We start from the raw sequence: 26,398 nt of genomic DNA, 5'->3' as shown, positions 1-26,398 counted from the left end.
AAAGGTCATTGCCATCTGGAATCAGGGCACCCATGCATTGGCAGCTCATTCAGTAATGGCACTAATATGGTATTGCAGTATTTTGCATTGTTTTTCAGAATAGCAGTCAGACATGACATAATTAACTGACTGATTTTTTCAAGAATAAGATAAATCTGTCTGCAGCACAAACACTGAGATGTAAATGTAGGATTTGTTGTCTGCGTTGTCTCACTCTATAGTGTATATAAGGAGGATTTGACTGGCTGTATCCCATCACTGCCATCAACATCCATCAACTTCTCTGCGCTGTGTCATGTTGCCTGACCCTGAGCTTTGTGGACCACTCCTCATCTCCTGTCTTCTATTGGGGTACTTGAAGTTATTATCTGTGGGTGTCCTATCTCCAGCTCCATTCTCCTGCCACCCCTCTACAATGGGGCTCCGTGTGTTCCTGCTGTCTGTGGCATCTTATAGATCGGAGATCCAGAGACCTTTCCCGGCCTGTCATCTGAAGCTCGTTGAAGCCTTTGATGATTATGAATATGTGCAGGACGGAGATATCATCATTGGAGGGGTTTTCACTGTGAACCATTTTATGACTGCACTGGGAACAGGAGATCGTTACATTAACAGAAAAATGGTATGTCTAAGGTAAGCAGTATTGGGATTATATTAATTTATTGTATCATACATCAGACAGAAGGAAGCATACAGGGTGCAGCTCCAGAGAAATCACACACAGATTTCTTCATATCACCTGTATTCTGGTCAGCAAGGAGCTTCATTATGATAGAGAATAAGACAAGATTCTGGAGGGAAGGTTTAGTGATTTTACTTCTAAATAACACATTTTTTTTTGTAATCTACAAGTTTAGTACACACAAGTACTGGTTGGGGATACCCACCTCTGCTAGATAAAGAGGACAAACAATCTCAGAAACTTCACAACTACGTCCTCCTTCATGTTCTAATCCCGGGGGGGGTCTGGGAAATAATCCTGCTCTACTATTATATTATAATACAAATCACATTAGGCTGGAACTAGGACTTGAATGTACATTGTTTAGAAGCTTTTTCTACTATACTATGTAGTCTGCCTAAAGCCATGCTGTATATGCTTTTGTCCTGGAAATCTGATGTGATGTTGATGGGTGCAAATACTGGAACCGAACCAAGATCACAAAAGAAGACTTTTTTGGTTTACCATCCCTATTTATATTTAAATTTGAGATTCTATACCATAGAATTTAAGCCGAATTTGCCTTGTGCGATTAATAAATTATGTTTTCTGTGCATGTAAGTGTTTCTCAGACAGCAGACCTGACCACACTTATCATTTGTGTATTTGTCTCCCCTATTTGTGTGTACACTCCATTGTCTGTGTGTGCTCTGGCTGCCTTTGTTCTCATATGGTGTATGCTGTACCTGTGTGTCTGAATCTGATCTGCCCTGATATTGTGTGAGCCCTGACTGTGTATAGTTTTTGTGTGTCTTTGTCGTGTGCGTGTGTCAAGCCTGATTAGGTACGTGCACCCCATTTGCTGTGTACTCTCATTTGGGGTGGTCTATAACCTTCATTTTCTGGGGGTACAATCCAGTGATGACAACTAGTAATAAGTGAAGTGTCCTGAGTTCATTTCACATGAGAATTTGTGAATCCAGGCTGCATCTGCTAAACATAGCACCCAAACCCCATTGATGTCTATGGGAGTCTATGGGTGATGGGTAGCTGGGCATCGCCATAAGGGGGAGCCGGTCTTTTAATGCTGCTTAACCACATAAGGACCCGGCCTTTTTCAGATTTTTTCGTTTACCTGTAAAAACCAGTATTTTTTGCTAGAAAATCAAATCACTTAGAACCCCCAAACATTATATTATTATTATTATTATTTTTTTTAGCAGATACCCTAGAGCAAGGGTCTTCAAACTATGGCCCTCCAGTTGTTCAAGAACTACAATTCCCATAATGCCTAGCCACGTCTGTGAGTGTCAGAGTATTACAATGCCTCATGGGATGTGTAGTTCCCCAACAGCTGGAGGGCCGTAGTTTGAGGATCCCTGCCCTAGAGAATAAAATGTCGGTTGTTGCATTTTTTTATGTCACACAGTTTTTGTACAGCTGTTTTTGCAAATGCAATTTTTGGGGAAAAAATATATTTTAACCACTTGCCGACCGCTGCTCGCCGATATGTCGGCACAACGGTAGCGGTGGGCGAATGGGTGTACCTGTAGATCCCCTTTAATCGGTGGGGTTAGAGGGCACGCGCTGTGTACAGTGTGACCATGTCCGCCGGTCTCCCTGCGATTGCTTTACGGAGCCGCAGAACGGAGAATGTACGGATGTAAACAGGGCATTTCCCCGATCACTGCTCTTTGTCATTGGGAGCGGTTATCACTGTCATGTGAGTGGTAGCTCATCCCCCCCCACAGTTAGAATCACGCCCTAGGACACACTTAACCCCTTCATTACCCCCTAGTGGTTAACCCCTTCCCTGCCAGTGTCATTTACACAGTAATCAGTGCATTTTTATAGCACTGATCGCTGTATAAATGACAATGGTCCCAAAATAGTGTCAAAAGTGTCCGATGTGTCCGCCATAATGTCGCAGTCATGATAAAAATCACAGATTGCCACCATTACTAATAAAAAAAAAAAATTAATAATAAAAATGCCATAAAACTATCCCCTATTTTGTAGATGCTATACTTTTGCGCAAACCAATCAATATACGTTTATTGTGATTTTTATTACCAAAAATATGTAGAAGAATATATATCGGCCTAAACTGAGTAAACAAATTGTTTTTTTTTTTAATATATTTTTGGGGGATATTTATTATAGCAAAAAATATTGCGTTTTTTTCAAAATTGACGCTCTTTTTTTGTTTTATAGCGCAAAATAAACAAATTGTTTTTTTTTTTTTTTTATATATTTTTGGGGGATATTTATTATAGCAAAAAATATTGCGTTTTTTTCAAGATTGACGCTCTTTTTTTGTTTATAGCGCAAAAACTAAAAATCGCAGAGGTGATCAAATACCACCAAAAGAAAGCTCTATTTGTGGAAAAAAAAGGATGTCAATTTTGTTTGGGTACCACGTCGCACGACCGCGCAATTGTCAGTTAAAGCAACGCAGTGCCGAATCACAAAAAGTGCTCTGGTCAGAAAGGTGGTAAAATCTTCCGGGGCTGAAGCAGTTAATGAATTAAAAAAAAATAAAAACATAATATATAACCCAATTTTTGTTGTATATTATGAATAATGATGTTACACTGAGTAAATAAATACCTAACATGTCATGCTTCTAAAATTGTATGTGCTCGTGGAATGGCGCCTAACTATGGTACTTAAAAAACTCCATAGGCGACGCTTTGAAAATTCCTACAGGTTACAGTTTAGAATTACAGAGGAGATCTAATGCTAGAGTTATTGCTCAGACTTTCACGGTGATACCTCAAACGTCTGGTGCAAACACTGTTTACATATGTGGGCATGACCTACGTATACGTTCGCTACTGCACACGAGCACACGGGGACGGGGGGCACTTTAACTACTTAAGGACCAAGTCAATTTTTCAATCTTGTTGTTTACAAGTTAAAATCAGTTTTTCTTGCTAGAAAATTACTTAGAACCTCCAAACATTATATGTATATATTTTTTCAAACACCCTATAGAATAAAATCTTGCAATACTTTGCAAGAAGTTCCGGGGGGCGGAACGAAACATATGTAGATCCATTTGGAGCAGCACCCCCTTACACCCCGGTTTACATAATACCACTTACCCGACGGATTTACCAGAGACTTTTGGTGTGCTGTGCTACTGGACCATCCCACTTTACTACAGTCTGCTGCCCTGCACCTGTCCTGTCCTGTGCTCTATAACAGTGGTCATCAACCCTGTCCTCAGGGCCCACTAACAGGCCAGGATTTATGTATTACCTTGGGGAGATGCAGACTAGAATACTGCAATCACTGAGCAGCAAATGATATCACCTGTGATGCATTTCAGTTATCTTGCAAACCTGGCCTGTTAGTGGACCCTGAGGACAGGGTTGATGACCACTGCTCTATAGGATGGCAGCAGCTAGGATTATCTACAGGTAAGGATGAGTTCTGGTGTGTTCATACGGCCCACGTGCAGAGCCCGCCAGGAAGTCGGCACTGTGCTGCCCTAATCACAGGCAGTGAGACGTTTCCTGATCTCTGCAGCTGCGCATTGGGACAATGTATCACTGCCTGTGATTAGCGCAGCGCAGCGCAGTGCCGACTTCCTGGCAGGCTCTGCACATGGGCCGTATGAACACGCCGGAGCTTATCCTTATCTACAGGAGATAATGAACACCTGTACTGTTCACACAGAACACCTGTAAGGACTTCCACTGTACTTGCCTACTGAATGAATTGGCTGTGAAGTTCTCTGTCTATTTCCACTAAGGACTATGAAACATAGGAACAACATATAATGGCTGTTGAAAAACCACGGAAAAGTGAGTAATTTATACACAGACAGACCGACCATATCGGCAGTATTCATGAGGTACCAGAGGCTCTGGGACACAGTGGTCTAGTACCGGCCGGATTGGATGTCTATTATGTTGCCAGATATGTTTGAGCTTATGTCCTTTGAAGCTATGTCCTAGTAGTGACCATGGGCGTAGCATAAGGGGTTGCAGGGGTCACAATCGTAACCCCACCCCTAGTTTCAGGGGGCCCCTGCAGCCTCCCTACCATATCCTCCACAAAGTCCAGCTCCGATCTGCCCTAGGGCCCCACAGCCACGCGCCAGTACTGGGCTTCCACTTTGCCTTCCACAGTCCACACCCCTCTGTTCTCATTGGCTGGGGAGAAGCTGTGAGCCATTTCCTGAATGGAGAGGGGCACGGGGTGAGAACATCCCAGGATGGGGAAGTGTCTGTGCTGTGTGCTGGCAACATGGAATAGTAACCGAGCTCAGTGAGTTAAGAGGAGGAGAGTGCCGTCCTGTAGCCACGATAGAACCGATGTTACTGGTGAGGTAAGACACCTCTTGGTGTCTTCTAGACACTAGCTGGGATTCTCTGTACCCCCCACTCGGGGATATCTGCTTACCCCACTTCCCTAACAACTGGGGAAAAGACACGCACCTTCGGGAGGTGACCTTCCTCCAACACCTGCCAACACTGACAGAGAAACCTTCGGAAATTGCTAAAACAAATCCCTTAACACTTCCTGAGAGGCCCTTCAGGGGCTGCAGGCTCCAGATCTAAGTTGTGCCCCCCCCCCCCAAAGCCCCCTGACCACCCCCTCTGCCCTGCATGCTATGCCCGGCAGCTGAGCTTCTTTCCCAGTACAGCACGCTATACTGCTCCTCCTCCGCAGGGCTGAAATCACATTCCTTTACAATATAGCCAGTCAGACATGATCTGCATAGAGTTTATCTGCCTACTGCAACTACACTGCCGTTCCGACCAGGGGATTCCACAGGTCATAATGGTAACATAAAAGCCAGATACACCCTGTGAATGCTGATAGACTGTGTGTAAAGGAATGTGATTTCAGCCCTGTGTAGTGTGGGGGGGGGCTGTTTACAGTGCTGGAATGGGAAAGTAGCTCTGCCAAATGACCTGCCAGGGGTCCCTGTCCTCTGATTCTCCAGCTGTGATCCCTGTCCTCTGATTCCCCAGCGGTGATCCCTGTCCTCTGATTCTCCAATGGTGATCCCTGTCCTCTGATTCTCCAGCGGTGATCCCTGTCCTCTAATGTAAGGAGGAACTCTGGGAACTCAAAACTCTTAAGCCGATTTGAGTATCTTGGCGTGCGGTGGGTGTATCTGCACACACGGTGGAAGTGGTGGGTGGTAGTGGGGGGGGGGCAGGTCAACTTTTGGATCAGGGCCCACAAGCTTCAAGCTACGCCTCTGGTAGTGATTATTTTTGTTCCATTCACCTTTGAAATCAAGCAGTGAATATCAAGTTTATTCCTTATGATGCGTTCAATAACTATATATACCGTAGCAGATTGCTGGATATCATCTTAGCACCCGCTGCCTCTGTGTGTTTAGAACCTATAGGCACTTACCATTACCTGAGATTCGAGACTGGATGAGGACTTAAGCCTCGTACACACGATTGGATTTTCCGACGGAAAATGTGTGATGACAGGCTGTTGGCGGAAAATCCGACCGTTTGTATGCTCGTACAAATGTACCCCTACCATTTCACAAAAAATGTGTGAAAATGGTAAAAAAAGACAATATACACCTTGGGACAAGTCCTTTTATTAAAAAAAAATTTAAAAATAAAACTGTCCCACGAAGTCTTCTTCTTCTTCTCTCGCTCCGACGGACTGAAAAAGAAGAAAAAAAAAAAAGCTGCACTCCGCCTACGATCTTCCTCCATGGGAGGCACCCGCCGTAATGACCAGCCTCTCAGGTGGCAGCTCTTTTATACCTGAGGTCGGGGCCACACGATGACATTGCTGGGTGACCCCGCCCCTTTCTGACACATGGGGACATCCCTATGGCTTTCCCGTAGCGTCAGAGGGGGCGGGGTCACTCGGTTACTTTACATCCATCCTCCAGGTGCAGCCCTCTGTCAGATTGCACTGCATTCACCCATACTGGCTTTAAGGTGCAGTGCTCTCCTCTCAGCTGCTTGGGTGGATGTATGAATCCCCATTGTTTAAGGAACTATCTTTGCAGGTGTAGTCACGAGGGTTTTTTTTCATCACTGTGAGGGGTTAGTGGCATAGCCGCACATTTTCAGCTCCTTGGGGAGATCCCAGTGAGGCAGTTCATAGGTTTTGGGGGTGAGGGAATTGGTGGGGTTTGTAGGGTTTTCTGGGAGGGAATAATAAATGTGAGGAGGTAGCCTTTTGGGTGTACACAATTTTTTTTGTTTCTATCAATACATTATGTCACACCATATTTGCGCAGCAGTCTTTCAAACGCAATTTTGTTGGAAAAAATACACTTTTTTGAATTAAGAAAATAAGAAAACAGTAAACTTAGCCCAATTGTTTTCTATATTGTGAAAGATAATGTTAAGCCAAGTAAATTGATACCCAACATGTCATGCTTCAAAATTGCGCCCACTCGTGGAATGGTGACAAACTTTGGTACTTAAAATTCTCCATAGGCAACGTTTACATTTTCTTACGAGTTACCAGTTTTAAGTTACAAAGGTCTAGTGCTAAAATTATTGCTCTCACTCTAATGATCGCAGCGATACCTCACATGTGTAGTTTGAACACCGTTTACATATGTTGGCGCAACTTGCGTATGCGTACGCGTACGCTTACTCTTTATCTATTAATCTTGTAATAGAAATAAGCAGGACAGGGCCTCTTTAATGTAAGATCAGGGGTCAAAAAGACCTCAGATCTAACATTTAGACTTAAAAGCAATAAAAAAAAAAATATTAAAAAAAAAAAAAAAAACCCCTTTAAGACCATTGGGCGGGAGTGATGTTTGACTTAGTTTCCGTCATCCAATGGTATGGAGTCGAGTGGGGGCCATTTTTACCTCACTTGACTTCCTGCCTCTCAGGGGAGAGGATCAGATCATCTCCGCCACTACCGATGGATCCGGTAAGCAGCAGAGATGACCAGAGTGCTGCAGGAAGGGGGCACCTCTCCCGCCGCTGATAAAAGTGATCTTGCGGCGAATCTGCCATGGAGACCACTTTTATCTCAAAGCGGACCACCTGTCGTTTTTAAAAATACTGGGGTGATGGCAGCAATCTTGTATTTAGCATCAAAGTACTGACATATAACGACGGCAGTCGGTCCGGAAGTGGTTAAAAAAATCTAAATGTTTAGACTGTCTCTTTAAAAAACATTTTTTTTAATCACTTTTATTGCTATCACAAGGAATGTAAACATCCCTTGCGATAACAATATATAAATATATATATTTTTTTTGCTTTTATAAAAAAAAACATGCTTACATGGCCTGAAAACCGAAAGGGACGTCCTCCAAGGGCATAGAGGTGAGTGGTGGTCATCTTGCCATCCCTATAGAAAAAGTACCGATTGGTAATGTAAGTCCGGGACGCTTTAATGTAATCCCAGGAACAGAAAGCAGCGGGAGGGGCACCTCTCCCTTTGCTTCTAGAAGTAATCCCACAGTAATCACTTTTAGAAGCGGGATCTTCTAAAGATTCCCGCTTCTAAAAGTGATTCCCTTATGTCACCTAAGGGAAAAATTATACCAGGCTTATGGCATCTAGCTGCAGCCACAACCCTGGCATTTAAAGCATTTGTAGCCCTTTAAAGCTTGTTATACAGCACGGTGCTTGTGCTGTGTCATTTGGCCCCTTGTATCATCTGAAATATCTGGCTGATCCTGCCTGGCTATACTCTCCCCCTGTAAACTGACCACGGTTCATCATGGCTGCTGAGCCCTGACACCGGAGTCAGTTTATGTGCCTCCGTCATCCGCTGTCTCCTGTCTGCTCTCCTTTCTGCTCTCCCCCCCTCCCTACCTGTCAGCTCGGGACTAGGGTTGCCACCTGTCCGGGATTCACCCGGACAGTTAGGGTTTTGAATTATGTGTCCAGGTTTCAGTCCACCTGAAACCCGGACACAATATTCAGACAGGAATGTCTCTCAGAACAGGGCCTGCCAGGAGGGTGAAGGGGCACTATGCATGCTGCATTACTATTCTCTTTTGAGTGCCTAAAGGTGACCCAGGTCGGTTACATGCCTATAGTGTATGGTAAAAAAAAAAATTTGCTGTGCACCGCTAAAGTGTTCGGGTTTGGCTTGAAGAAAAAATGGCAACCCTACTTGGGACAGTGCCCATCCCCCGCCACTCCTGCTGCTGAAATAAGTGTTTATTTCATATTATCCATTCTGTGTTCTAATCCTGTGTCCCCCCATGTGAGTGATTTATAAAAAAAATACCATTTATACCTGATTTCAGAGCGTGGCTCGGTGCTCACGTAATCAGCTATCTCTCTCCTCCACTCCTCCTCTTGTCCCGCCTGACGTCAGCGGAGGAATCTCGGGGAGAGAGCCGGCCAGCCGGTCGGTCATGTGATCGGCACTCTGAAATGAGTTTTAATCTGAATTTTTTTGGTATAAATCACAAACACAGGGGAACACAGTATTAGGACACAGAGGGGATGGTATAAAGAATTCAGAGTGGCTTAACAACCAATTAGTGAGCTCTTAGATGATAGAGCTGCTAGCACAAAAAAGGTGACCAACCCAAACTCAAATATAAATTTTTAAACAATGTGCAGCGCAATTGCAATTCACAAGTATTCACTATATTGTCAACAGCATTGGGACCAGGGATGAGCCGAACACCCCCCTGTTCGGTTTGCACCAAAACATGCGAACAGGCAAAAAATTTGTGCAAACACCATTAAAGTCTATGGGACTCGAACATGAATAATCAAAAGTGCTAATTTTAAAGGCTTATATGCAAGTTATTGTCTTAAAAAGTGTTTGGGGACCCAGGTCCTGCCCCAGGGGACATGTATCAATGCAAAAAAAGTTTTAAAAATGGGAGCAGTGATTTTAATAATGCTTAAAGTGAAACAATAAAAGTGTAATATTCCTTTAAATTTCGTACCTGGGGGGTGTCTATAGTATGCCTGTAAAGGGGCGCATGTTTCCCGTGTTTATAACAGTCTGACAGCAAAATGACATTTCAAAGGAAAAAAAGTACTCGCAGCTATATGAATTGTCGGTCAGACAATACACATAAAAGTTCATTGATTAAAAATGACATGGGATTTCCCCACAGGGGAACCCCAAACCAAGATTTTAAAAAATGATGGCGTTGGGGGTCCCCCTTAATTCCATACCAGGCCCTTCAGGTCTGGTATGGATATTATGGGGAACCCCACGCCAACATTTTTTTAAAAATGGCGTGGGGTCCCCCCAAAAATCCTTACCAGACCCTTATCCGAGCACGCAACCTGGCAGGCCACAGGAAAAGAGGGGGATGAGAGAGCGCCCCCCCTCCTGAACCGTACCAGGCCACATGCCCTCAACATTGGGAGGGTGCTCCCCCCCAAAGCACCTTGTCCCCATGTTGATGAGGACAAGGGCCTCATCCCCACAACCCTTGCCCAGTGGTTGTGAGGGTCTGCGGGCGGGGGGCTATTCGGAATCTGGAAGCCCCCTTTAACAAGGGGACCCCCAGATCCCACCCCCCCCGTGTGAAATAAGGGGGTACTTTACCCCTACCATTTCACAAAAAAAGTGTCAAAAATGTTAAAAATGACAAGAGACAGTTTTTGACAATTCCTTTATTTAAATGCTTCTTCTTTCTATCTTCTTCCTTCGGTTTCTTTCTTCTTCTTCCTCTTCCTCTTCCTCTTCCTCTTCCTCCAGTGTTCTCGTCCGGCATCTTCCTCCGCGGCATCTTCTTCCCTTCTTCATTCTCAGGCTGCTCCGCAACCATGATGGGAGGCTCCCGCTGTGTGATGCTTCTCGTCTTCTGACGGTTCTTAAATAACGGAGGGCGGGGCCACCCGGTGACCCTGCCCCCCTATGACGCACAGGGACTTCCCAGAGGCTTTCCCCATGACGTCAGAGGGGGCGGACAGGGAAGTCCCCGTCAAGTCCCCGTGCGTCAGAGGGGGGCAGGGTCACCGGTTGGCCCCGACCTCCGTTATTTAAGAACCGTCAGAAGTCAAAAAGCGTCACACAGCGGGAGCCTCCCATCATGGATGCGGAGCGGCCCGAGAACAAAGAAGGGAAGAAGACGCCACGGAGGAAGATGCCGGACGAGAACACCAGAGCAAGAAGCAGAAGATGGAGGAAGAAACCGAAGGAAGATAGAAGATAGAAGAAAGAAGAGAGAAAGAAGAAGCATTTAAATAAAGGAATTGTCAAAAACTGTCTCTTGTCATTTTTAACATTTTTGACACTTTTTTTGTGAAATGGTAGTGTTAAAGTACCCCCTTACATTTCACACAGGGGGGGCTGGGATCTGGGGGTCCCCTTCTTAAAGGGGGCTTCCATATTCTGATAAGCCCCCCACCCACAGACCCCCACAATCGCCGGGCAAGGGTTGTGGGGAAGAGGCCCTTGTCCTCATCAATATGGGGACAAGGTGCTTTGGGGGGACCCCAAAGCATCCTCCCAATGTTGAGGGCATGTGGCCTGGTACGTTTCAGGAGGGGGGGTGTTCTCTCATCCCCCCTCTTTTCCTGCGGCCTGCCAGGTTGCGTGCTCGGATAAGAGTCTGGTATGGATTTTTGGGGGGACCCCACGCCATTTTTTTTTTTTTTTTTTAACTTTGGCGTGGGGTTCCCCTTAATATCCATACCAGACCTGAAGGGCCTGGTATGGAATTTAGGGGGACCCCCACGCCATTTTTTTTAAATTTTGGCACGGGGTTCCCCTTAAAATCCACACTAGACCTGAAGGGCCTGGTATGGAATTTAGGGGGACCCCCGCACCATTTTTAAAAAAATTTTGGTTCGGGGTTTCCATGCCGTTTTTATCAATGAACGTTTATGTGTATTGTCGGACCGACAATTCATATAGCCGCGATTACTTTTAAATGATTTTTTTTCCTTTGAAATGTCATTTTGCTGTCAGACTGTTCTAAACACGGGAAACATGCGCCCCTTTACAGGCATACTATAGACACCCCCCAGGTAGGAAATTTAAAGGGATATTACACTTTTAATGTTTCACTTTAAGCATTATTAAAATCCCTGCTCCCGAAAAAACGTCCGTTTTTAAAACTTTTTTTTGCATTGATCCATGTCCCCTGGGGCAGGACCCAGGTCCCTTTTTATGACAATAACATGCATATAAGCCTTTAAAATTAGCACTTTTGATTTCTCCCATAGTCTTTTAAAGGGTGTTCCGCGGATTTTGAATTTTCCGTGAACACCCCAAATTGTTCGCTGTTCGGCGAACTTGCGAACAGCCCATGTTCGAGTCGAAAATGAGTTTGACTCGAACTAGAAGCTCATCTTTAAATGGGACGCTTGCCTTTACATGCATATTAAATTTAATGTCATCCCAGTCTTAGTCTGTAGGGTTCAATATTGAGTTGGCCCACCCTGGAAAGGTTGTGGAAAGGCTTTCCACAAGGTTTAGGAGTGTGGGAATGTTTAATCATTCTTCCAGAAGCGCATTTGTGAGGTTAAGCACGGATGTTGATTGAGAAGGCCTGGCTCTCAGTCTCCACTCTAATTCATCCCAAAAGGTGTTCCATTGGGTTGATGTCAGGACTCTGTGCAGGCCACTCAAGTTCCTCCACCCCAAACTTGCTCATCCATGTCTTCATGGACTGGTGCACAGTTATGTTTGAACAGGAAGGAGCCATACCCAAACTGTTCCCACAAAGTTGGGAGCATGAAATTGTCCAAAATGTCTTGATATGCTGATTCCTTAAGAGTTCCCTTCAATGGAACTAAGGGGCCAAGTCCAACCCCTGAAAAACAACCCCACACCATAATCCCCCTCCACCAAATTATTTGGACCAGTGTACAAAGCAAGGTCCATGAAGACATGGATAAGGGAGTTTGGGGTGGAGGAACTTGACTGGCCTGCACAGAGCCCTGACCTCAACCCAATAGAACACCTTTGGGATGAATTAGAGTGAAGAGTGCGAGCCAGGCCTTCTCATATACACCAGCGCCTGACCTCAAAAATGGGCTTCTGGAAGAATGGTCAAACATTCCCATAGGCACACCCATAAACCTTTTGGTGATTCAACAAACTGTCCATGTATGAAATGCCCACCCAGGGACTGGTGCACAGTCATGTTTGAACAGGAAGGAGCCATCCCCAAACTGTTCCCACAAAATTGGGAGCATGAAATTGTCCAAAATGTCTTGATACGCTGATTCCTTAAGAGTTCCCTTCAATGGAACTAAGGGGCCAAGTCCAACCCCTGAAAAACAACCCCACACCATAATCCCCCTCCACCAAATTATTTGGACCAGTATACAAAGCAAGGTCCATGAAGACATGGATAAGGGAGTTTGGGGTGGAGGAACTTGACTGGCCTGCACAGAGCCCTGACCTCAACCCGATAGAACACCTTTGGGATGAATTAGAGTGAAGAGTGCGAGCCAGGCCTTTTCATCCACACCAGCACCTGACCTCAAAAATGGGCTTCTGGAAGAATGGTCAAACATTCCCATAGACACACCCATAAACCTTTTGGTGGTTCAGCAAACTGTCCAAATATGAAATGCCCACCCAGGGAAGTATCGGTAATGACATCTCTCAGTGCAATCAACCGGAATGTAATGCTTCTCCAGTGCAAGCCCTTCACCACTATGCACTCACCAGAAAATACATGATCAAACGTAATATATAATATCCAGCTTCCCAGGGTCTCCACTTGTCGTACTTCCAGACATAAGCCACAAAGCAAGAGTGAATCCTAATGAAAAGATGAGCCCGAGAAGTATAGTATATAGCAGGGCTCAAAATTTCAAGTCCTGAGCTACTAGCCTCAAGGGTTACTCACCACTAGTTGCCCCACCCAACCCCTACCTTGCCCTGCCCCTAATTCTGCCCCGAAACACGCCTTCATAAATTATCTCATGAAATGACACTTAAATATTTTATGCAGAATTAAGTTATAAAATAAATATTAACAACAACTTTATCCATGCTCAACAATGCAGCCTACCTGTGTCCACCAATGCAGCCTACCTGTGTCCACCAATGCAGCCTGTGTCCACCAATGCAGCCTACCTGTGTCCACCAATGCAGCCTGTGTCCACCAATGCTGTCTACCTGTGCAGGGGAAGAGAAGAGAGGAATTATCGGCCGGATGATGAGAGTGCCGAGGAACATCACAGCTTGTCTCCTTTAAAACATACAGATAAAAACCACATGGTGTATTCAAGCAGTAGCAGCCAAGCTTACATTAATGGCCGTCGATCCTGGACCTGCGAGCGAGGGCCTGACATCGGTAAATAAGGCCCCCAATGCATTTCACGCGCACACACGTCTTCAGGGAATACACCTATAGCTTTGAGGTGAATTTTGTAGGTTCAATATTGGCAGTCCCAGCAAATTTATATGGATTTTTTTTTTTCAAACCATAATGCACTGCTTGGTCTTTCAACTTTTATTAACAGGCTTAGAAGAACCCCTGTCACTATAAAAAGAGGGGGGTCAGATAGCACAGGGAAAGTTGAAAAAAACATTATTTTTCAAATTTAAACAAAAAACTAAAAATAATGTAAATGGTTTTTCTCTTTTAATTTTTTTTTGTTTTTAACACAAATATTTTTACTTCTTCAGGCCTGTGCCTCCATATTACCGGTATTATCTGACTATTCTTTTTGCCATTAATGAAATTAATAAAGACCCATCAATTTTACCAAATATGACTTTGGGATTCCATATGTATGATTCATGTTCAGACAATAGGAAAGCTGTGAAAAGTGTCTTACAGATCTTATCTGGTCCCAGTGAAACAGTGCCCAATTATTCTTGTCGGAAAAGTGGCAAGTTAATCGGTTTTATTGGGGACCAAAACTCTGAAACCACTGTGAATATAGCACAGATCTTGGCCCTATATAGATACACTCAGGTATGGAAATGCTCTGTAACGACTGTGTTTAACCACTTCCAGCCATCATATGACGTCCTCCCAGGATCATGCCACATGCCCGCCCCATGGGGGCAAATCAGTGTACCAGGCTGCCGGTACCATGTGATCACTGTCACCAATCACAGCAGATCACATGGAAATTTTGCACAATGAATGGCTTCCATTGATAGTCATTCATTGTGCACTATTGTGTTGATCTCTGTGATTAGTCGCAGTGATCACAAGGTACAGACTGGGCCAATCACATTGCATCTGTAACCTGTACCATGTAATAACTGTGGCCAATCACAGCTTCACAATAGTAAACACTTGTTGAATGGATCAAGGATATGTGCCTGAGCAGCTCAGGCTGTATGGGAATGAAGTTCTGTGCCCACCACTGAGTGCTGGCTGGGAAGGGAGCTTGTCTATGCTCCAGGCAATGGTAAAGAGTGACTAGGTGTCCCGGAACCACACATCCAGGCAAAACCTGCTGTATGATAGTGAATGGCAGTCTCAGCCTGGACCCTCACAAGGCACCCAATGTGTTCCACTCTGCCCACAGGAGCTTACTCATGGGGATCCCAGTGAGTAAGCACCGGTGGGTAGAGTGAAACACATTAGGGGCGTGGCCTAGCAGGGGTCCAGGCTGAGACTGCCATTCACTATATGAGGCTTCCAGAACACTTAGTCACTCTCTACTGGTTAAATGAAAGCCATTCAAAAAGAAGGATTGCGTATGACAGTTTTTATCACTGTTATGAGCAATCACAGCGTGCAAGAAAAAAATCCTGATCACCATCCCAGAGTAGTACAGTGTCATTATGGTAACAATGTACTTCTTTGGTTACAGAGAAAAAAAAAAAAAAAAAATATATATATATATATATATATATATATATATATATATATATATATATTAATATAAAAAAAGATATGTTAAAACAATGAAAAAAATTCTTCTTATTTTTTTTACATACTGTTACTAGTCAGTATCCCTGATCACCGCGACACCAGTTATATGATGATGCTGCGCTGCACTGGTGATAGTATGTAAACAAAATATAATGTACAATTTTTTTTTACATTTCCTAATTTTTTTCAAAAAAAACTTGTCACAAAAAATTTCAACTACAAAAAACTCACCATGGCTCTTATTAATTACCTTGGGCTGTCTAGTTTCCAAAAAAGGGGTCATTTGGGAGGTATTTGTACTGTCCTGGCATTTTAGGGCCTCAAGTGTCTGGTACTGAAGTGGTTATAATTGGTGTTTAAATCTCATCTGAAAACATCTCTAAATAGGGTTTGCCCCCCCCCTCATACTCACTCAACCTGCTCCTCCTTGCAAATCCTTGCTCCCCATGCTCCCCAAGGCCGATTTAAATAAATGGCACTTTTAGGTTTGGAGATGTGAGGTGCATGTGATCTTCTCCCATGTGACAGTGCCTGAGCCTACCAGCCAATCACTAGGCCCATGTACTGTCACGTGACTGGGGAAGTAATGCCATTCCTTCTCCAGTTCTCCAACATTGTTGCTTTCATTGTCAGCTACTCAGCTCGGGAAGAGAAAGGGGCTGTGAGGGAGGGAGAAAGGTGAGTATAGGGGGCTAAGGGCATGGCTTTTACAGAGACTTTGTTACTTTAGATGTGTTGCCCTGTTTCGGCACTATCGCTTTCTTGCAGAAATCAAATTGAAGTGGAGGAGAAAGTCATATTTATCTGCTCTAAAAACTTTAGGTTTTATATGTGTACATATAACAAAAAACCAAATAACTCTATATTACAGGTCAGTTATGGTGCAACCACTTATGTTCTCAGTAACAGAATTACCTACCCAACATTTTTTCGGACAGTTCAAAGTAACCAGGCCATTTTTTTCACACTATCTGGTCTTCTTCGATACTTTGGTTGGACATGGGTTGGAGTTCTATCTTCTGATGATGACAATGGAAATGAGGAAACCCAACTTCTGACACAATATCTAACCATGAAGGGTATTTGTGTTAACTACTTGATCACAGCAAAGCCGGACAAGACTAATGGTTTTAAGAAGAATACTTTTAGAAATAGCATTGAGATCATAAGAAGGTCATCTGCTCAGGTTATAATTCTTTGTGGGACCTTTTCTTCATTTCTGTTCGATCTTTTAAGAGAAATAAGCATTGTATTCCGTGATAAGACATTCATTTTTGGACCAATATTTGCCTCCAATGAATTTCTTAAGGAGCATTTGAGAGAATCCCTTGAAGGGAGTTTGGCCGTAGAATTTTATGATCTACCAATTCCTAATATGAAGAGTTTCTATGACAGTTTTCAGGTTGTGAACCATCCCCAGGACATGTTACTGGGACACATATGGCTACTATATCGATACTGTTCAGGAACCAATGAGTCACGTAATAGATTTTATAGCAAGATATATGAAATATCTCTTCACAACTGCTCCGGGACAGAACGTGTCACTAAATTCCTTAGTTTCCAAAGCCCGGGTTTAACTGATCTGGTTTATAGAGCAGTTTATTTATTGGCTCATGCTCTACACAAAATGTATCTGTCTATAGGTAGACATGCTCCTGATAACGTAATTCAGGAACATAACTACCCACACCAGGTAAGCAATGACTTTATTTTGCTGTGTACTGTATATGAAGTACTTATATCCCACATTCATAAAATATCTATTCAGATGCAGCCGGGGCTCGTGGACCCAAGAAGCACTTGAAGCTCATTGCTGATCCCAAGCACTAGATGCTAGATAACCTGACGGGTGTCTTTGCTCTGTGTCCATCCATTGGTCCCCATAAGCTGTGAGATTGGGGTGATTAAACTCAAGTAGCAGGTGCATTTACAATGAGCTGTGCCAGGCCAAACTGTAGTTTTAGGGCGTGGCAGCCCACTTTTATTGAATAAAGCAAAAGTTCACTTATACATCAGTTACCCATGCAGGGGTTTCTTAAACATAACATGAATTAACGAAAATACCAAGCCACCTGGCTCACATGTTGGCAGCACTGCTGCTCCTCTTACCAGTCCTTTGACTGTTTTATTTAGTTCTCTCTGAATGCTTGGCTCTCTAACCTTCAGTCGCAGCACCCTGCTGCATGGCCCACCTCTGGTCTAAGGATTGGGGTTCTCCTGACATCCCTGATAGGAGCTGACTTAACTCCTGGAACCGAGACTTGCTGTCTTGTGGCTGGGCCCTCTGACACCTCGATTATACCTCTGTCTCATGGCTTCTGACTGGGCCCTCTGACCCCTCGATGAGACCTCTGTCTAGTGTCTTCTGGCTGAGGCCCCCTGACCCCGGGTGAGACCTTCCATCTCCCATACTGGGAGCGGTCTCCAAACTGGAAGCTGTCTCCAAAATGGGAGCCCTGAGCAATGCTCAGACCTGATTATATAATGACCCCGCACACCTGTGTAGTGAGCCAGGCTGCAGACATCTAGAAAAACCTGGACCCAGGATCGAACGTTCCAACCCAGAACCACAGAATCTGTAGAAATGCTAGTTCTGAACCTCGCATTAACCTGCAATGAGACTCCTGGGTCACCTTTTCCTAAGCACTTACAGTGACAGAGCCTCTCTCTGTCACAAAGCTTACAGAGTGTCTGCCTCTGATCATCTTTCTGAGGAACAGGCTTAAGTATGCTCTAACCAGGGATGAGGTGAAAAATATCTGCATGCAGAATTTCATTAGGATCGATGGCAAGGTCCACACAGACATTACATATCCAGCTGGGTTCATGGATGTCATCAGCATTGACAAAACCAGAGAATACTTCGGTCTGTTGTACGATACTAAGGGTCGTTTCACAGTGCACAGGATCACAGCTGAGCAGAACATGCGAACAGGCAAAAAATTTGTGCGAACACCATTAAAGTCTATGGGACACGAACGTTAAACATCAAAAGTGTTCATGTTAAAGGCTTATATGCAAGTTATTGTCATAAAAAGTGTTTGGGGTACTGCCCCAGGGGACATGTATCAATGCAAAATAAGTTTTAAAAACGGCCGTTTTTTCAGGAGCAGTGGTTTTAATAATGCTTAAAGTGAAACAATAAAAATGAAAAATGACTTTAAATATCATGCCTAGGGGTCCCCTTAGTCTGCCTGTAAATTAGCACATCTTTCCCATGTTCATAACAGTCCCGCAGCAAAATGAAATTTCTAAAGGAAAAAATATCATTTAGCCTGGGTTCACACATGTGCGGTGTGAATTGAAGCTCAGGTCTCACTGGGAAGATAAAAATCTGTTGTTCAAAGGTTTCTCTGCGTTGTATCTGCAGATCAGTGAGCAGGGAGAGGGGGAGGGAGGGGGGGGAGGTGTAGTGAGGAGAAGGAGAAAATCCTTGTTCAGAACGCAATGCATCTGCGAATCAGATGTGTTCCCATAGGAGATAATGGGCTTGTAATTCGCACCGCAATGCCCAAAAAAACGCACACTTTTTTGTGCAATGTGCAGTGCGAATGCAACGCACATATGTGAACCAGATACATTCAAATGAATGTATTTTAAAATGTCCTGCGAATTGGATGCGATGTATGCCGCATCTAATTCGCATAGGTGTGAACGGGGCTCAAAATTGCTCGTGGCTGTAATGTATTGCAGGATCCTGGCAATATACATAAAAAAATCATTAAAAAAGGCATGGGTTCCCTCCCCCCCAGTCCATACTAGGCTGTTCGGGTCTGGTATGGATATTAAGGGTAACTCCGTGGTGGAAGGGGGGTTCCCTGCAAAATCCATACAAGGCCCTTCAGGTCTGGTATGGATATTAAGGGGAACCCCATGCTAAAAAAAATGGCTTGGGGGTCCCTCAGGCCCCCAGGCACTATATACTCTTAACCGCAGTATATATACTATACGGGCTGCACTATATGCTCTGCAGAAAAATTGGGCCTTAGGTGTTGGTGGTGTCAGAACACTGTAGCCCCTCACAGTTACTCTTGTTGGGCGCAGGAACAGGCCCTGCTGTTAAATATTATTTCAAAAATTGTAATTACATGCCCCTGCATGCAAATTCAATCAGTTACATCAGCATCAGGTGCTTGATAGCTGCTGATCCAGGACTGATTCATTTTTATAAATGTGAGCCTATCAATAGAGTCTGTGGACAGGCATACTCTTTGACCTGTTACAAACCCTTCAGCAGCACTGAATGTGCGTTCAGAAAGCATGCTGGATGCAGAACAGGCCAGTAGCTTGATTGCATATTGAGCAAGTTCTAGCCAGTGGTCCATCCTCAAGACCCAGTAACCTAGTGGATGCTGTGTTGGAAAGGTCTCCAAGTCCAAGTCTGCTCTTGCCCCTTGATATTCCTCCACCATATAATGCAGGAGATGGTTGCTTGAACCTATCAGACCTTGGCACTGAGGACTGAAAAATTGTTTAAAGGCATCGGTCAGCCGGCCACCTTCTCCTCTGCTCTTCCTCTGACTGAACAAGGCCTCAGAAACACGTTGTCCAGCACCAGGAAATGGTAACCTCCCAGGGTCTGGAAATGTGTTACACAAACTTTTCTTCAAGGCCTCCTGAAGATGTTTCATCCTCTGCTCCCTCTGCGAAGGCAGGATGAGATCTGCAACTTTACCCTTGTAACTGGATCAAGAAGGGAGCCTTGAGAGGAAAGGAAGTCCTCCTCTTCCTCCCGCTGTTCTGCCTCAAGTGCCCTGTCTATGATTCCATGAAGCGTGTGCTCCAGCAGAAAGACTAGAGGGACAGTGTCACTGATACATGCATTGTCACTGCTCATCATCCTTGTGGCCTCCTCAAATGGTGCAGGACAGTACATGCATCCTTGGTCAGTAGCCACTGGCGTGGCGAAAAGAAGCCAAGCTCCCCTGACCCTGTCCTGGTGCCATACTCGCACAGGTACTTATTGATGGCCCTCTGCTGTGTGTGCAGCTGCTGCAGCATTGCCAAAGTTGAGTTCCACCTGGTGGGCTTGTCACAAATGAGGCGGTTGGTGGGCAGGTTGAATTCCATTTGAATGTCAGCCAGCCGAGCACTGGCATTGTATGCGGAAATGACCGCAGACTTTTCTGTCCTGCCTCAGGAGATCTTGTAAGCCTGGGTACCTGGTCAAGAACCGCTGCACCACCAAATTCAGGACATGTACCAAACATAGAACATGGGTCAAGTGTCCCTATTGGAGGGCGGAGAGAAGGTTGGTGCAATTGTCACATAAAACCATTCCTGACTGAAGCTGGCATGGCATCAACCACCTCTGAGCCTGCCCTGCAGAGCTGACAGAATCTCTGCCCCAGTGTGGCTCCTGTCCACCTAGGCAGACCAACTCAAGCACTGCATGGCATCTTTTAGCCTGACTGTTTGCATAGCCGCTTGAGTGCTTAGGGAGCACTGCAGGTTCAGAGGAAAATTCTGCAGAAGAGGCCATAGAGAAAGAATAAGAGGATGGAGGGAAGCATACATATGTTGTGGCAGAATCACCACCAGCTTTTTGGAGGCATAGTGGCAGAACAAGCTCCAATACTGAATCCTGTTCTGCATCCTTCCCAGCTGCCAGTAGAGTTACCCAGTGCGCTGCGAAGGAAAGGTAACGTCACTGCTCATGCCTGCTGGACCACGAGTCAGCGGTAATGTGAACCTTATTGCTTACCGCCTTGTCCAACAAGGCCAAAACATTGCCTTCCACATGGCAGTAGAGAGCCGGAATGGCTTTAGGTGAAAATAAATGCTGTTTTGGGACCTGCCACTGCACATTCCACAAATTCACGAAAGGGGGCAAAGTCTACCAGCTGAAAAGGTAGCAGTTGCCATGCTATCAATTTGGCCAAGCTAGCATTTAGATGCTGAGCATGTGGATGGCTGGGACTGAATTTCTTTTTACGGTTCAGCAACTTGGGTAGGGAAATTTGCCTGCTGAAATCAATTGGTGGTGTACTGCTAGCAGATACTGTGTACACTGCCTGCACTGTATTAGAAACTGTACAATGGCTGCACTGTATTATATACTGTGTACACCACCTGCAGTGTGTTGGAAACTGTACACACTGTATTAGATACTGTGTACACCGCCTGCACTGTATTGGAAACTGTACAACGGCTGCACTGTATTATACACTGTTTACACCACCTGATGTGTGTTGGAAACTGTACACACTGTATTAGATACTGTGTACACTGCCTGCACTGTATTAGAAACTATACAACAGCTGCACTGTATTATATACTGTGTACAACACCAGAAATGTATTAGAAACTGTACAACCTGTATTATATACTGTGTACAGCACCTGAAGTGTATTAGAAACTATACACCACTGAATGCACTGTATATATAGGCTACACTGAATGCAGAGTGTGTGTGTGTGTGTGTGTGTGTGTGTATATACAGTGGGGCAAAAAAGTATTTAGTCAGCCACCAATTGTGCAAGTACTCCCACTTAAAAAGATGAGAGAGGCCTGTAATTGTCATCATAGGTATACCTCAACTATGAAAGACAAAATGTGGAAACAAATCCAGACAAACTGATTTTTGAAAGACTTTATTTGCAAATTATGGTGGAAAATAAGTATTTGGTCAATATCAAAAGTTCATCTCAATACTTCGTTATATATCCTTTGTTGGCAATGACAGAGGTCAAACGTTTTCTGTAAGTCTTCACAAGGTTGTCACACACTGTTGCTGGTATGTTGACCCATTCCTCCATGCAGATCTCCTCTAGAGCAGTGATGTTTTGGGGCTGTCGCTGGGCAACATGGACTTTCAACTCTCTCCAAAGGTTTTCTATGGGGTTGAGATCTGGAGACTGACTAGGCCACTCCAGGACCTTGAAATGCTTCTTATGAAGCCACTCCTTCGTTGCCCGGACGGTGTGTTTGGGATCATTGTCATGCTGAAAGACCCAGCCATGTTTCAACTTCAATGCCCTTGCTGATGGGAGGAGGTTTGCACTCAAAATCTCACGATACATGGCCCCATTCATTCTTTCATGTACACGGATCAGTTGTCCTGTTCCCTTTACAGAGAAACAGCCCCAAAGCATGATGTTGCCACCCCCATGCTTCACAGTAGGTATGGTGTTCTTTGGTTGCAACTCAGCATTCTCTCTCCTCCAAACATAACGAGTTGTGTTTCTACTAAGCAGTTCTACTTTGGTTTCATCTGACCATATGACATTCTCCCAATCCTCTTCTGGATCATCCAAATGCTCTCTAGCAAACCTCAGATGGGCCTGGACATGTACTGACTTAAGCAGGGGGACACGTCTGGCACTGCAGGATCTGAGTCCCTGGCGGCGTAGTGTGTTACTGATGGTAGTCTTTGTTACGTTGGTCCCAGCTCTCTGCAGGTCATTCACTAGGTCCTCCCGTGTGGTTCTGGGATTTTTGCTCACCGTTCATGTGATCATTTTGACTCTATGGGGTGAGATCTTGCGTGGAACCCCAGATCGAGGGAGATTATCAGTGGTATTGTATGTCTTCCATCTCCTAATTATTGCTCCCACAGTTGATTTCTTCACACCAAGCTGCTTGCCTATTGCAGATTCAGTCTTCCCAGCCTGGTGCAGGTCTACAATTTTGTTTCTGGTGTCCTTCGACAGCTCTTTGGTCTTCACCATAGTGGAGTTTGGCGTATGACTGTTTGAGGTTGTGGACAGGTGTCTTTTATACTGATAACAAGTTAAAACATGTGCCATTAATATAGGTAATGAGTGGAGGACAGAGGAGCCTCTTAAAGAAGAAGATACAGGTCTGTGAGAGCCAGAAATCTTGCTTGTTTGTAGGTGACCAAATACTTATTTTCCACCATCATTTGCAAATAAATTCTTTCAAAAATCAGACAATGTGATTGTCTGGGTTTGTTTCCACATTTTGTCTCTCATAGTTGAGGTATACCTATGATGACAATTACAGGCCTCTCTCATCTTTTTAACCACTTCAGCCCCGGAAGGATTTACCCCCTTCCTGACCAGAGCACTTTTTACAATTTGGCACTGTGTCATTTTAACTGCTAATTGCGCGGTCATGCAATGCTGTACCCAAACGAAATTTGTGTCCTTTTCTTCCCACAAATAGAGCTTTCTTTTGATGGTATTTGATCACCTCTGCGGTTTTTATTTTTTGCGCTATAAACGGAAAATGACCGAAAATTTTGAAAAAAAATGATATTTTCCACTTTTTGTTATAAAAAAAATCCAATAAACTCAATTTTAGTCATACATTTAGGCCAAAATGTAATCGGCCACATGTCTTTGGTAAAAAAATGTCAATAAGCATATATTTATTGGTTTGCTCAAAAGTTATAGCGTCTACAAACTAGGGTACAGTTTCTGGAATTTACACAGCTTTTAGTTTATGACTGCCTATGTCATTTCTTGAGGTGCTAAAATGGCAGGGCAGTACAACCCCCCCCCCCCCAAATGACCCCATTTTGGAAATTAGACACCCCAAGGAAATTGCTGAGAGGCATGTTGAACCCATTGAATAATTTTTTTTTTTTTTTTTGTCCCAAGTGATTGAATAATGACAAAAAAAAAAATTTACAAAAAGTTGTCACTAAATGATATATTTCTCACACAGGCCATGGGCATATGTGGAATTGCACCCCAAAATACATTCAGCTGCTTCTCCTGAGTATGGGGATACCACATGTGTGGGACTTTTTGGGAGCCTAGCCGTGTACGGGGCCCTGAAAACCAATCACTGCCTTCAGGATTTCTAAGGGCGTAAATTTTTGATTTCACTCCTCACTACCTATCACAGTTTTGAAGGCCATAAAATGTCCAGATGGCACAACCCTCCCCCCCCCAAATGACTCCATTTTGGAAAGTAGACACCCCAAGCTATTTGCTGAGAGGCATGGTGAGTATTTTGCAGCTCTCATTTGTTTTTGAAAATAAAGAAAGACAAGAAAAAAAATGTTTTTTTTTTCTTTTTTCAATTTTCAAAACTTTGTGACAACAAAAAGTGAGGTCTGCAAAATACTCACTATACCTCTCAGCAAATAGCTTGGGGTGTCTACTTTCCAAAATAGGGTCATTTGGGGGGGGGGGGGGTTGTGCCACCTGGGCATTCCATGGCCTCCAAAACTGTGATAGTCAGTGAAGAGTGAAATAAAAAATTTACGCCCTTAGAAAGCCTGAAGGCGGTGATTGGTTTTCAGGGCCCCGTACGCGGCTAGGCTCCCAAAAAGTCCCACACATGTGGTATCCCCGTACTCAGGAGAAGCAGCTGAATGTATTTTGGGGTGTAATTTCACATATTCCCATGGCATGTTTGAGCAATATATCATTTAGTGACAACTTTGTTAAAAAAAAAAATTGTCTTTTTCCCACAACTTGTGTCACAATATAAAATATTCCATGGACTCGACATGCCTCTCAGCAAATAGCTTGGGGTGTCTACTTTCCAAAATGGGGTCATTTGGGGGGGTTTTGAACTGTCCTGGCATTTTATGCACAACATTTAGAAGCTTATGTCACACATCACCCACTCTTCTAACCACTTGAAGACAAAGCCCTTTCTGACACTTTTTGTTTACATGAAAAAATAATTTTTTTTGCAAGAAAATTATTTTGAACCCCAAACATTATATATTTTTTTAAAGCAAATGCCCTACAGATTAAAATGGTGGGTGTTTAATTTTTTTTTCACACAGTATTTGCGCAGTGATTTTTCAAACGCACTTTTTTGGGAAAAAACACACTTTTTTTAATTTTAATGGACAAACAAAGCACAGCACAGAAACAGACACAGAGAGCCCGATCTACTAAACTGCATCTACACTGCGCTTATGAGGCCGAACAGCGCTTGCTCTTGCTCACTGAGTTAAAGTACAAGTGAGTTAAAGCATAACACTGGTTCCTGCTGATCCTGTCTGCTGACCACCTTTGCTGACACCTTGGAGACTAGTGCCTGCCAGAGAGATCCCGGGCTGGGGTTGCAGCCACTCGTTTTGTGTGGTCCCCTATAACAAGGGACCAACACGTTCTGGTAAGCGGCAGTATTTCTCAACGGTGGAGGAGTTTTGTCACAATTCACTAGCCACTTCAGTTTGAACCCTCACCATTCATTACTGTGGAGTCACCTTTCATTGGAATATATTTGATTATGTGACGTTTACTTATACAGACTATTTTTTATGGACTGATTTTTTATCATCATCATTTATTCACTTTCTTATTCGTTATTCAATCACGTTAAGGGTTATTTGATACACCTATTATAATTTGTAGATACCAATATGTATCAGTAATTATTGGTTTGTTTCTTCACGTAATATTTGTTTGGTGTATATTTTCGCAAATCTCATTGCTTAGCGCGACTTTTTATTTTATGTATACATTGGTTTGATGTAGTATAACACTTATGCCGCGTACACACGGTCGGACTTTTCGTCTACAAAAGTCCGACAGCCTGTCCGACAGACTTCCTGCGGACTTTCGGCGGACTTGCAGCAGACTTTCTAACGAACGGACTTGCCTACACACGACCACACAAAAGTCCGACGGATTCGTACGTGATGACGTACACCGGACTAAAATAAGGAAGTTCATAGCCAGTAGCCAATAGCTGCCCTAGCATGGGTTTTTGTCCGTCGGACTAGCACACAGACGAGCGGATTTCGGGGTCCGTCGTAGTTACGACGTAAAGATTTGAAGCATGTTTCAAATCTAAAGTCCGTCGGATTTGAGGCTGAAAAAGTCTGCTGAAAGTCTGGAGAAGCCCACACACGATCGGATTACCAGCCAGCTTTAGTCCGTCGGTGTCCGTTGGACTTTTGTAGATGAAAAGTCCGACCGTGTGTACGCGGCATTATAGTCGCAGCTTTTTTTCACGTTTTTTTATAGCGCAGTATTTTTCATTTATAATAAAACAAAGTAACATTTACAGTATAACAGTAAGACTTACCATACCTGCAAAGCAAATAC

The 26,398-nt window shown here is 44.0% G+C and overlaps 1 protein-coding gene across 1 annotated transcript in view; it reads left to right on the top strand.

The window, feature by feature from the left end:
- Positions 1-415: 415 nt before the first annotated feature.
- The window catches only part of LOC141141097 (vomeronasal type-2 receptor 26-like), a 43,590-nt gene continuing 17,607 nt past the window's right edge, over positions 416-26,398 (top strand). Inside the window, exons 1-3 of the mRNA XM_073628805.1 lie at positions 416-633; positions 14,207-14,498; positions 16,285-17,109. Of these exons, the coding sequence (XP_073484906.1) occupies positions 416-633; positions 14,207-14,498; positions 16,285-17,109 (1,335 nt within the window). The remainder of the gene's footprint in view (positions 634-14,206; positions 14,499-16,284; positions 17,110-26,398) is intronic.

This window comes from Aquarana catesbeiana, linkage group LG04, assembly GCF_042186555.1.
Source record: "Aquarana catesbeiana isolate 2022-GZ linkage group LG04, ASM4218655v1, whole genome shotgun sequence".
Classification (NCBI taxonomy): Eukaryota; Metazoa; Chordata; class Amphibia; order Anura; family Ranidae; genus Aquarana; species Aquarana catesbeiana.
The sequence above is the reverse complement of the archived record's forward strand: the minus strand, read 5'-3'. Positions and strand labels throughout refer to the sequence as shown.